Genomic DNA, 14,803 nt, shown 5'->3' on the forward strand with positions numbered 1-14,803 from the left:
TACTTATAGAATCATGCATCTCTTATTTAGTATAGACGCATACTTATAGAATCATGCATCTCTTATTTAGTATAGACGCATACTTATAGAATCATGCATCTCTTATTTAGTATAGACGCCTACTTATAGAATCATGCATCTCTTATTTAGTATAGACGCATACTTATAGAATCATGCATCTCTTATTTAGTATAGACGCATACTTATAGAATCATGCATCTCTTATTTAGTATAGACGCTTACTTATAGAATCATGCATCTCTTATTTAGTATAGACGCCTACTTATAGAATCATGCATCTCTTATTTAGTATAGACGCCTACTTATAGAATCATTCATCTCTTATTTAGTATAGATGCATACTTATAGAATCATGCATCTCTTATTTAGTATAGACGCATACTTATAGAATCATGCATCTCTTATTTAGTATAGACGCCTACTTATAGAATCATGCATCTCTTATTTAGCATAGAAGCATACTTATAGAATCATGCATCTCTTATTTAGTATAGACGCCTACTTATAGAATCATGCATCTCTTATTTAGTATAGACGCCTATTTTTAGAATCATGCATCTCTTATTTAGTATAGACGCACATTTATAGAATCATGCATCTCTTATTTAGTATAGACGCATACTTATAGAATCATGCATCTCTTATTTAGTATAGACCTACTTATAGAATCATGCATCTCTTATTTAGTATAGACGCATACTTATAGAATCATGCATCTCTTATTTAGTATAGATGCATACTTATAGAATCATGCATCTCTTATTTAGTATAGACGCACATTTATAGAATCATGCATCTCTTATTTAGTATAAACGCATACTTATAGAATCATGCATCTCTTATTTAGTATAGACGCATACTTATAGAATCATGCATCTCTTATTTAGTATAGACGCATACTTATAGAATCATGCATCTCTTATTTAGTATAGACGCATACTTATAGAAATCATGGATCGCTTATTTAGTATAGATGCATACTTATAGAATCATGCATCTCTAATTTAGTATAGACGCATAATTATAGAATCATGCATCTCTTATTTAGTATAGACGCCTACTTATAGAATCATGCATCTCTTATTTAGTATAGACGCATACTTATAGAATCATGCATCTCTTATTTAGTATAGACGCCTACTTATAGAATCATGCATCTCTTATTTAGTATAGACTCCTACTTATAGAATCATGCATCTCTTATTTAGTATAGACGCATACTTATAGAATCATGCATATCTTATTTATTAAAGACTCATACTTATAGAATCATGCATCTCTTATTTAGTATAGACGCATACTTATAGAATCATGCATCTCTTATTTAGTATAGACGCATACTTATAGAATCATGCATCTCTTATTTAGTATAGACGCATACTTATAGAATCATGCATCTCTTATTTAGTATAGACGCATACTTATAGAATCATGCATCTCTTATTTAGTATAGACGCATACTTATAGAATCATGCATCTCTTATTTAGTATAGACGCATACTTATAGAATCATGCATCTCTTATTTAGTATAGACGCATACTTATAGAATCATGCATCTCTTATTTAGTATAGACGCATACTTATAGAATCATGCATCTCTTATTTAGTATAGACGCATACTTATAGAATCATGCATCTCTTATTTAGTATAGACGCATACTTATAGAATCATGGATCTCTTATTTAGTATAGACGCATACTTATAGAATCATGCATCTCTTATTTAGTATAGACGCATACTTATAGAATCATGCATCTCTTATTTAGTATAGACGCATACTTATAGAATCATGCATCTCTTATTTAGTATAGACGCATACTTATAGAATCATGCATCTCTTATTTAGTATAGACGAATACTTATAGAATCATGCATCTCTTATTTAGTATTGACGCCTACTTATAGAATCATGCAACTCTTATTTAGTATAGACGCATACTTATAGAATCATGCATCTGTTATTTAGTATAGACGCCTACTTATAGAATCATGCATCTCTTTTTTAGTATAGACGCATACTTATAGCATCATGCATCTCTTATTTAGTATAGACGCATACTTATAGAATCATGCATCTTTTATTTAGTATAGACGCATACTTATAGAATCATTCATCTCTTATTTAGTATAGACGCATACTTATAGAATCATGCATCTCTTATTTAGTATAGACGCATACTTATAGAATTATGCATCTCTTTTTTAGTATAGACGCATACTTATAGAATCATGCATCTCTTAGTTAGTATAGACGCATACTTATAGAATCATGCATCTCTTATTTAGTATAGACGCCTACTTATAGAATCATGCATCTCTTATTTAGTATAGACGGATACTTATAGAATCATGCATCTCTTATTTAGTATAGACGCATACTTATAGAATCATGCATCTCTTATTTAGTATAGACGCATACTTATAGAATCATGCATCTCTTATTTAGTATAGACGCATACTTATAGAATCATGCATCTCTTATTTAGTATAGACGCATACTTATAGAATCATGCATCTCTTATTTAGTATAGACGCATACTTATAGAATCATGCATCTCTTATTTAGTATAGACGCATACTTATAGAATCATGCATCTCTTATTTAGTATAGACGCATACTTATAGAATCAGGCATCTCTTATTTAGTATAGACGCATACTTATAGAATCAGGCATCTCTTATTTAGTATAGACGCATACTTATAGAATCAGGCATCTCTTATTTAGTATAGACGCATACTTATAGAATCAGGCATCTCTTATTTAGTATAGACGCATACTTATAGAATCAGGCATCTCTTATTTAGTATAGACGCATATCTTATAGAATCAGGCATCTCTTATTTAGTATAGACGCATACTTATAGAATCAGGCATCTCTTATTTAGTATAGACGCATACTTATAGAATCATGCATCTCTTATTTAGTATAGACGCCTACATATAGAATCATGCATCTCTTATTTAGTATAGACGCATACTTATAGAATCATGCATCTCTTATTTAGTATAGATGCACATTTATAGAATCATGCATCTCTTATTTAGTATAGACGCATACTTATAGAATCAGGCATCTCTTATTTAGTATAGACGCATACTTATAGAATCAGGCATCTCTTATTTAGTATAGACGCATACTTATAGAATCAGGCATCTCTTATTTAGTATAGACGCATACTTATAGAATCAGGCATCTCTTATTTAGTATAGACGCATACTTATAGAATCAGGCATCTCTTATTTAGTATAGACGCATATCTTATAGAATCAGGCATCTCTTATTTAGTATAGACGCATACTTATAGAATCATGCATCTCTTATTTAGTATAGACGCCTACATATAGAATGATGCATCTCTTATTTAGTATAGACGCATACTTATAGAATCATGCATCTCTTATTTAGTATAGATGCACATTTATAGAATCATGCATCTCTTATTTAGTATAGACGCATACTTATAGAATCATGCATCTCTTATTTAGTATAGACGCATACTTATAGAATCATGTATTTCTTATTTAGTATAGACGCATACTTATAGAATCATGCATCTCTTATTTAGTATAGACGCATACTTATAGAATCATGCATCTCTTATTTAGTATAGACGCATACTTATAGAATCATGCATCTCTTATTTAGTATAGACGCATACTTATAGAATCATGCATCTCTTATTTAGTATAGACGCATACTTATAGAATCATGCATCTCTTATTTAGTATAGACGCATACTTATAGAATCATGCATCTCTTATTTAGTATAGACGCATACTTATAGAATCATGCATCTCTTATTTAGTATAGACGCATACTTATAGAATCATGCATCTCTTATTTAGTATAGACGGATACTTATAGAATCATGCATCTCTTATTTAGTATAGACGCATACTTATAGAATCATGCATCTCTTATTTAGTATAGACGCATACTTATAGAATCATGCATCTCTTATTTAGTATAGACGCATACTTATAGAATCATGCATCTCTTATTTAGTATAGACGCCTACTTATAGAATCATGCATCTCTTATTTAGTATAGACGCATACTTATAGAATCATGCATCTCTTATTTAGTATAGACGCCTACTTATAGAATCATGCATCTCTTATTTAGTATAGACGCCTACTTATAGAATCATGCATCTCTTATTTAGTATAGATGCATACTTATAGAATCATGCATCTCTTATTTAGTATAGACGCATACTTATAGAATCATGCATCTCTTATTTAGTATAGACGCACACTTATAGAATCATGCATCTCTTATTTAGTATAGACGCCTACTTATAGAATCATGCATCTCTTATTTAGTATAGACGCATACTTATAGAATCATGCATCTCTTATTTAGTATAGACGCATACTTATAGAATCATGCATCTCTTATTTAGTATAGACGCATACTTATAGAATCATGCATCTCTTATTTAGTATAGACGCATACTTATAGAATCATGCATCTCTTATTTAGTATAGACGCCTACTTATAGAATCATGCATCTCTTATTTAGTATAGACGCATACTGTCAGGATTCCACTCCAGCTTTTCTTTCTCACCTAAGCATACCTGCCTTGCTTTTACCACTCCCCTATTTAAGGCTTCTCAGCACCTTAAACAGGTGCTTAGTTATTGTTGATTTGCAGCTAGAAGCTATGCCAAAATTCTACCTGATTCCTTTATGAGGATTAAGCAAGGATTACAATTTATACCAAAGAACTAAAGATTTGTTTAAAAGCTCTTTCAATTTACTGGAGCTTTAGCTTGAAGTGCTGCAGCGCTTGTTTGGATTTCCTTATTCACTTTACCTGAAGGTGATTACCAGCGTCAACGCAATTTCTCAAGAAAAATTCACAAGCTACAAACTGGGACATTTCTCTGTTTCTACCTGTTATAAAGTATTGAGGATTACTCGGGACTCACCTAATAACTGATTGTTAAGACATCTCACAGGTAACCCACCGTTGACTAACGGAACTTGGCCACGCCCTCCAACTATCACCGTGACGCTCCCACAGCTTCAACCGGAGCTACAAACCGACTCTGATTAAACAGCTCGCTTGCACATCGCAACTGTAACAAGCTGTCTTTTGAAAAACAGACCGCATAGCTCCGGTAACTACTTGGTGTAACGCCTCTGGCTTTAGTCCTCTGTAGTTGTAAACTGACACAAGGATTCCATGCGCTGCTGAGTATAAGCTATACTATACCTTCTTACATGTAAGAGCTCTGACTCTATCAAGAATTTAAAGGGAACGAAACAAATTCTCTCTGTGCATTCAGTTGCAAGAATAAAAGCAACTAGAAAAGAAAAATAACAGGTTCTCATATATAATAGAAACCTGCTTATGCAAAGTCTGAATTATATTCTTGTATTTATGCAACTTGGAGTACTTTATACTGTCATCATACCTTAAGTACTATTTCTCTAAGGACTGTTTCATTTTATAATTTACAGACTTCTCATTTAATTAAATTCACTTATGTCACTCTGAGCTCATCACTCATATAAGCACAGAGACTAAAGTGATACATTCAATTATTTTAGGATAAATAGATCTGCAGTTGAGATCCATAACTTCCTTTAACTGTGTCAACTGCTGACACTCTACACAAATTCTCACACATACTTATAGAATCATGCATCTCTTATTTAGTATAGACGCATACTTATAGAATCATGCATCTCTTATTTAGTATAGACGCATACTTATAGAATCAGGCATCTCTTATTTAGTATAGACGCATACTTATAGAATCAGGCATCTCTTATTTAGTATAGACGCATACTTATAGAATCAGGCATCTCTTATTTAGTATAGACGCATACTTATAGAATCAGGCATCTCTTATTTAGTATAGACGCATACTTATAGAATCAGGCATCTCTTATTTAGTATAGACGCATACTTATAGAATCAGGCATCTCTTATTTAGTATAGACGCATATCTTATAGAATCAGGCATCTCTTATTTAGTATAGACGCATACTTATAGAATCAGGCATCTCTTATTTAGTATAGACGCATACTTATAGAATCATGCATCTCTTATTTAGTATAGACGCCTACATATAGAATCATGCATCTCTTATTTAGTATAGACGCATACTTATAGAATCATGCATCTCTTATTTAGTATAGACGCTTACTTATAGAATCATGCATCTCTTATTTAGTATAGACGCATACTTATAGAATCATGCATCTCTTATTTAGTATAGACGCATACTTATAGAATCATGCATCTCTTATTTAGTATAGACGCATACTTACAGAATCATGCATCTCTTATTTAGTATAGACGCCTACTTATAGAATCATGCATCTTTATTTAGTATAGACGCCTACTTATAGAATCATGCATCTCTTATTTAGTATAGACGCCTACTTATAGAATCATGCATCTCTTATTTAGTATAGACGCATACTTATAGAATCATGCATCTCTTATTTAGTATAGACGCATACTTACAGAATCATGCATCTCTTATTTAGTATAGACGCCTACTTATAGAATCAGTATAGACGCATACTTACAGAATCATGCATCTCTTATTAGTATAGACGCCTACTTATAGAATCATGCATCTCTTATTTAGTATAGACACATACTTACAGAATCATGCATCTCTTATTTAGTATAGACGCCTACTTATAGAATCATGCATCTCTTATTTAGTATAGACGCCTACTTATAGAATCATGCATCTCTTATTTAGTATAGACGCATACTTATAGAATCATGCATCTCTTATTTAGTATAGACGCATACTTATAGAATCATGCATCTCTTATTTAGTATAGACGCATACTTATAGAATCATGCATCTCTTATTTAGTATAGACGCCTACTTATAGAATCATGCATCTCTTATTTAGTATTTGTAACTGGCCCTTTAAATGGAAAATTGCCCTGCTTCCCTGGATTTTGGAGAAGCCTATTTGCCAGCCTCCTTCCTCATGACTATGGCCCCTGGAAGATTGCACCCCTGAGAACATATTAACTTTTATTGGGTGTGTATGGCCCTTTAAGAACCGTCTGGGGACATATTGTGACTTTGGTGAACAATGCCCCTTTAAGACTATGCCCCCAGACCTGTAAAATAACTTGTCCCTGGCTTTCTCCCACTTGGTTCAGTAAATAGGGCTTACTGAACCAAGTACCACACAGGCAGAGTGTTCCACAGAAAGGGAGCACTGTTACAAAAGCATTCGTTTTCATTGTGTGCCATTAAGTGCTATGTGACAGACCCTTCGGTCAGAACTAAAGAGTTAAATTTTGTTCAGCTTCAAGAGCCTATTCTAAATACAAGTTTGCTGGGATCAGCTCTAATTAAGTTTAGTGATAAACTTTCCCATTGCCTAATCAGACTGCTAGTGATAAGGTGGACTGCATTGTTTTATTGTGTGTAACTTGTTATCTGCTGAAGAAATGTAATTCTACTATGGCCTGTCAAAGGGCGTTGCCTCTCTATCTAAATGTATCAAATGTGTGATTGGGGATTTTATGCCTCACCCTGAGAGTGTCTCTTTTTTGCATGTAACCTCAATAAAAAGCAGGCTGTGTGTTCCAGCACATCAGACCTCTTCTGACCCTCTAACTTGCAGCCTTGACTCATGTTTGTAGGGGACAGCGATAATCACTACAGGGATTGCTATGCTCTACATACTCCCTTAGCTACTGAGCTCTTGTAAGAGCTCTTGTTCCTGATCCTGCTTCACACTACAGAAGGAAGAGGTTCACCTACTGGAGCCTGGTCGTAGGTCCAGGGCGCAGAGCAGATGGCGAGATACCAGCCCAGCAGCGGTGGTTCGTAGAGTCTGCATTACGTATGGGGGCTACGCAGTAGTTATAGTGTCTATGGTGCTGATTATCCTTTGGTGAGCGCTAGGAGCATCCTTTTCTACGGTCCAACTTCCAGCCAGCCTGGAGGCAACCGTAACATTTGGCGGCAGCGGTGGGATGGCGTCCTAGCGCAAGGAGCAGCACCCCAACAGCACTGGTATCGTAGGAGAGTTATTGAGGGCAACGCTAGCCACTGCGCAGCGTCCCTACCCACAGCAGCATGGAGCTGACAAGATACTGGTCAGAACCCTGTGAAGAGCATCTCAACCGGATCTGTCGCTATGAGGGCGCGGATTTCGTTCCAGAGGTAAAGAGGCGGCTAGTCCGATATGGTCCAGACCCTGCGCAGGAGGTAGTCAGTCGCATCATCCGGGAATTGGATACGGAGAATGCCTTTGAGCGCCAACTGTGGAGTTTGAGGGTATGGACACCTGGTCTCTCTCCCCAGCCGCAGCATGTTCCACAGGGAGAGGAGAGCAGCGACCTCCCTCCCCAGCGGCAGTATACCGTGCAGAGGGAAGAGACAACCGGTCTCCTTCCCCAACCCCAACCAGAGATACCCGAGGCAGCAGGCCTCATAGACTGGTCCTGGGAGGACCCCCAGCAGGCAGGTGGAGATGGGACCGCAGTCTCTCTACCGGCCCTACAGGGATGCTGGGCAGGCGGCCCAGATCCCCAGCGACAGACCCAGCTACAGGGAGGGGAGAGCATCGACCTCCCTCCCCAGCCGGAGTGTGCCTTCCTGGGAGAGAAGACAACCGGTCTCTCTCCCCAGCCGCAGCATGTTCCACAGGGAGCAGAGAGCATAGACCTCCCTTCCCAATGGCCACCGGAGTATCAGGAGGAGGAGGTAAGCCGATCTCCCCCTCCCCAGCTAACTCCTAACTTGGGCCCAGGGTTAACAGTGGAGATGTTAACCCCCACTGACCCCCACGTTCCCTTTCCCACCGGGCCTGACTATGCCCCAATTCCCCTAGCAGAAGAGCTGGCACCAGGACAGAGCGCTGCTGGCCTCTGCCCTACAGACCCCCTTGTTACAGGACTGGCCTGCAAACCCCTCACCCCAGCAGAAGCGCTGGCACCAGGGCAGAGTGCCACTGGCCTCTGCCCCCCAAGTACCACCAGCTATTTGCCCAGCTGCGCCAGGAAGGCCGAGGATGCTACACTTTCATCCTACAACCTGGAACCTACAGGCCTTTACTACTTATTGTGGGGGGGCTACTTTGCTGCTAATGTTTATTTGTGGGTGGGTTGCGAGACTAACTTAGGCACTGACCGACAGAAGGTCAGGTGCCTGGTTAGTCTCCCTCCAAAAGGGGAGATATGTTACAAACTGCTATTTGTAACTGGCCCTTTAAATGGAAAATTGCCCTGCTTCCCTGGATTTTGGAGAAGCCTATTTGCCAGCCTCCTTCCTCATGACTATGGCCCCTGGAAGATTGTGCCTCTGAGAACATATTAACTTTTATTGGGTGTGTATGGCCCTTTAAGAACCGTCTGGGGACATATTGTGACTTTGGTGAACAATGCCCCTTTAAGACTATGCCCCCAGACCTGTAAAATAACTTGTCCCTGGCTTTCTCCCACTTGGTTCAGTAAATAGGGCTTACTGAACCAAGTACCACACAGGCAGAGTGTTCCATAGAAAGGGAGCACTGTTACAAAAGCATTCGTTTTCATTGTGTGCCATTAAGTGCTATGTGACAGACCCTTCGGTCAGAACTAAAGAGTTCAATTTTGTTCAGCTTCAAGAGCCTATTCTAAATACAAGTTTGCTGGGATCAGCTCTAATTAAGTTTAGTGATAAACTTTCCCATTGTCTAATCAGACTGCTAGTGATAAGGTGGACTGCATTGTTTTATTGTGTGTAACTTGTTATCTGCTGAAGAAATGTAATTCTACTATGGCCTGTCAAAGGGCGTTGCCTCTCTATCTAAATGTATCAAATGTGTGATTGGGGATTTTATGCCTCCCCCTGAGAGTGCCTCTTTTTTGCATGTAACCTCAATAAAAAGCAGGCTGTATGTTCCAGCACATCAGACCTCTTCTGACCTTCTAACTTGCAGCCTTGACTCATGTTTGTAGGGGACAGCGATAATCACTACAGGGATTGCTATGCTCTTCATACTCCCTTAGCTACTGAGCTCTTGTAAGAGCTCTTGTTCCTGATCCTGCTTCACGCTACAGAAGGAAGAGGTTCACCTACTGGAGCCTGGTCGTAGGTCCAGGGCGCAGAGCAGATGGCGAGATACCAGCCCAGCAGCGGTGGTTCGTAGAGTCTGCATTACGTATGGTGGCTACGCAGTAGTTATAGTGTCTATGGTGCTGATTATCCTTTGGTGAGCGCTAGGAGCATCCTTTTCTACGGTCCAACTTCCAGACAGCCTTGAGGCAACCGTAACAGCATACTTATAGAATCATGCATCTCTTATTTAGTATAGACGAATACTTATAGAATCATGCATCTCTTATTTCGTATAGACGCATACTTATAGAATCATGCATCTCTTATTTAGTATAGACGCATACTTATAGAATCATGCATCTCTTATTTAAAGGATTATTTTTTTGCCATAAGCACTTTCCAATTTACAATATTTAGTTCTTATAAAAAATATTTAAGAAAACAAATTGTCTCTTTATATGGCAATTAAAAACATGGTGGGGGAGGGGCATATGAAGTGGGAGGGGCAAGGGAGGTGGGAGGGGCACAGGAGATGGGAGGGGTAATAGGGTGGAGGAAGGGCAGAGGAGGTAGGTATGTGGAGCAAAGAGTGGGTGCGGGGCCCTGTCACACTTTTGTTGGGGGCCCTAGTTGGTCTCAGTCCGCCCCTGATTGAGGGTATTTTTTGGTATATTATAACACTGGTTATAAAACTTAAGAGTGGCTGACTGCTCTGATGTGATATAACAACCATTATAGTGACAATATCTTATTACAAGACAAACCCTTATAGAGTCCCATGCATATATAGATTCAGGTACTCATAACTATTATTTACCATATGGGAATATCTAACTATTTTAGCTCATCCTATACACTGCTCAATAGAGTGATTCATGATAAATGATATTTTCTCTTTGGTCTTTACAAGGGTTAATATTAGAAGTGCCTGTTAGAGTTGACTACTGTTTAGATTGGAGATTTAGGACCTTACTACTTACAAACCAAGGGCTATATAAGTGGTAATTGTGATATCCTAATGCATGAGAGAGGTTTTATGTTTTTCCCATTTGTAATTAAGTACTAATAAAGTTGCACCAAACACTTCACATTGAAGATGAACACATTTATTTAAGTATATTTGTTTGCAGAACCCAGAGTGCTGTATATAAGTATCCTCTGTAGTAAGCTTTACCTAATAACTTAGATATAATGTTTTGTTTTGATACAAAGCACCTTAGATCCATAATAAGCATAACATAAATTACTTTGCCTTATAGAAAATATTGAAGGTTCTAAAAATAATTTATGTAGTGCCATTGGTATTTTTCTTTAGAAACAAACTTTACTTGGGGTCTCTAGATATAACAGATATTTTTATGAGCACAACTATGTGTGTTGTGCTTTTTACTTTTTTAAAAAAAATATTTGGGATCTTGTAAAAGGTGATTCTCTTCCAAATGAGGGACCTTTGTGATATTTGGCTAGTAAAGGAGCTAAGACCACCCTCCCCCCATCCAGCTGAATTCACTACCAGCCACTTCCTGGTTCCGCCCCTACTGTGATGTCACCATGCGAATATGTGTGATGTCACTGACACTTCCGTGTAGCCTTTGGAGCAGTGCCCCCTATACCAGCACCGATCAGTCAGTAGTGATCACAGACAACTGGCTCATATTAGTGATCCCTCTTAATGACAACAACGTGACACCATACGCACACAGGCAGTACACATAATGATATGTTGTCATCCTGCACATTGAAGAGGTTAATCTATTAAATTTGATCAATTAATAATATATTAATCAGAAAGTTAATTTATCTTTGTAATTACCTGTTTGTACCTTTAAGAAATATTAATATAACAATCTGTTAATTGCAGAAGTCATGAAATTATTAGTGATGTGAACACAATTTGCAATAAATCACATTAAGTGTCATCAGAATTGAAAGAATGTTCTAGTATAAAAATAATTCTGTTTTAGCATCTTATTGTGAAACAAATTCCTTTATTTTCAAACTGCATTTAATCCTTGCTAGTGGGTAAAATACATAAACAAAGTTGTACTCCTAATATTTCATATGATGTCATCAGATACACAAATTACAGAGCACTACAGAACATTTATCAGAGCTTACAAACCTGCCCTGGTTACTACAGTCTGGGACATAAAGAGTTAACAGGCAGAGCACATAGTTACGTAACTGCCACGCCCTTGTGCTGAATAGGAAGATAATGTAAGTTTCGTTTCCTGCTGCTGAATTCAAGAATGGCGACTGCTGATCTGAGAGAGGAGCTAACCTGCCCCATCTGCCTGAGCCTTTATACAGATCCTGTAAATCTCAGCTGTGGCCATAAATTCTGCCTGGGTTGTATTGAGAGTGTGCTGGGTACCCAGGAGGGGTCTGGGGTTTATACCTGTCCTGAGTGCAGAAAGGGATTCAGTAACAGACCTGAGCTGCAGAGGAACATAGCGCTGTGTAATGTAATGACGCATTTACAGATTACTCAGCCAGAGCAAATAGACACTGGGGTCTTCTGCACTTACTGTGTTCACTCTCCTGTACCTGCTGCTAAATCATGTCTGCTGTGTGAGGCTTCTCTGTGTGACACCCACCTGAGGGTACACAGCAAGTCTGAGGAACACGTCTTAACTGAACCCACCACTTCCTGGGGTAACAGAAAATGCTCCAAACACAGGGAGCTGCTGAAATATTACTGCACTGAAGATGCTGCCTGTATCTGTGTGTCCTGCTCCCTAGCTGGAGATCACAGGGGACACCAGGTGGAGCTGCTGAATGAGGCTTCTGAGAAGAAGAAAAAGAAACTGAGAAATGTTCTGCAGAAACTGACCACAAAGAGAGAGAAGACTGAGAAAAGAGTCCAGAGTCTGCAGAAGCACAGGAGAGGGGTGCAAGAGAAAGCAGCTGGTGTAACAGAGCGACTCACTGCCCTGATTAGGGACATCAGGAAACAGCTGGAAGACCTAGAGAAGCGAGTCCTGAGTGACATCACCCGGCAGCACGAGCAGGTTTTACTCACAATCTCTGATCTGATCCAGCAGCTGGAAAAAGAGAAGGAGGAGCTGACCAGGAAGATGAGTCACATTGAGGAGCTGTGCAACATGACTGACTCATTAACTGTCCTACAAGAACAGGAATCACACAGAGATGACTTTTGTGGTGCTGAGAAGGGAGATAATGAGGTCACACAGAGAGGTGATAAACAGGTCCCTGCTGGGGGGGATTTAGATGAGGGTCTGATCTCAGTGACCTTATACAGAGGTTTAGCTGATATTGTGACTGATGTAAAGAGAGGGATCTATATGCAGGTGACATCAGAACTATTACTGGATATAAACACAGCTCATAATAATGTTATTGTTTCAGGTGACCTGAAAACTGCATCCTGCTCAGTTATAAACCAGCAGCGACCAGAAACACCAGAGAGATTTACAGATTATGCTCAGGTATTAAGCACAAGGAGCTTTTCCTCAGGACGACATTACTGGGAAGTGCAGATCAGTGAATCAGGGTACTGGCGTGAGTGGTGTGTAGGGGTTTGTTATACCAGTATGGGGAGGGGAGGAGATCAGTCTGGGATAGGAGAGAATAACAAGTCCTGGTGTTTGTGTAGTTCTAATAAAGATCTTTACATGAGACATAACAATATAAACACCTCATTACACCCCCCTCTATCATGTGACACAGTAGGAATACTGCTGGACTATGAGGCTGGGTGTCTGACCTTTTATGAGCTGTGTGACCCGATCAGACACTTACACACCGTCACTGTCACCTTCACTGAGCCTCTTCATGCTGCATTTAGGGTATGGGGTGATGATGTCTGTGTGAGAATCCTGTGCTAGATACACTGATAATAATAATAATGCTGCATTCTGTGTATATAAAGATGGTACCTGTGTGAGAATCCTGCACTAGATACACTGTCACATAATAATAATGCTGCATTCTGTGTATATAAAGATGGTACCTGTGTGAGAATCCTGCACTAGATAAACTGATAATAATAATAATGCTGCATTCTGTGTATATAAAGATGGTACCTGTGTGAGAATCCTGCACTAGATACACTGTCACATAATAATAATGCTGCATTCTGTGTATATAAAGATGGTACCTGGGTGAGAATCCTGCACTAGATACACTGTCACATAATAATAATGCTGCATTCTGTGTATATAAAGATGGTACCTGGGTGAGAATCCTGCACTAGATAAACTGTCACATAATAATAATGCTGCATTCTGTGTATATAAAGATGGTGCCTGTGTGAGAATCCTGCACTAGATAAACTGTCACATAATAATAATGCTGCATTCTGTGTATATAAAGATGGTACCTGGGTGAGAATCCTGCACTAGATACACTGTCACATAATAATAATGCTGCATTCTGTGTATATAAAGATGGTGCCTGTGTGAGAATCCTGCACTAGATAAACTGTCACATAATAATAATGCTGCATTCTGTGTATATAAAGATGGTGCCTGTGTGAGAATCCTGCACTAGATACACTGTCACATAATACTAATGCTGCATTCTGTGTATATAAAGATGGTGCCTGTGTGAGAATCCTGCGCTAGATACACTGTCACATAATAATAATAATGCAGCATTCTGTGTATATAAAGATGGTGCCTGTGTGAGAATCCTGTGCTTGATACACTGTCACATAATAACAATGCTGCTGTTTGTGTATATAAAGATGGTGCCTGTGTGAGAATCCTGC

At 38.5% G+C, this 14,803-nt stretch overlaps 1 protein-coding gene across 1 annotated transcript; it reads left to right on the forward strand.

Annotated features, from left to right (window-relative positions):
* Positions 1-12,311: 12,311 nt before the first annotated feature.
* On the forward strand, positions 12,312-13,967 carry LOC128667173 (E3 ubiquitin/ISG15 ligase TRIM25-like). Its single transcript, XM_053722103.1, has one exon. The coding sequence runs from the start codon at positions 12,321-12,323 to the stop codon at positions 13,917-13,919; it is 1,599 nt and encodes a 532-aa protein (XP_053578078.1). The 5' UTR covers positions 12,312-12,320; the 3' UTR covers positions 13,920-13,967.
* The last annotated feature ends 836 nt before the right edge of the window (positions 13,968-14,803 follow it).

Source organism: Bombina bombina, chromosome 7 (genome assembly GCF_027579735.1).
Source record: "Bombina bombina isolate aBomBom1 chromosome 7, aBomBom1.pri, whole genome shotgun sequence".
Taxonomy (NCBI): domain Eukaryota; kingdom Metazoa; phylum Chordata; class Amphibia; order Anura; family Bombinatoridae; genus Bombina; species Bombina bombina.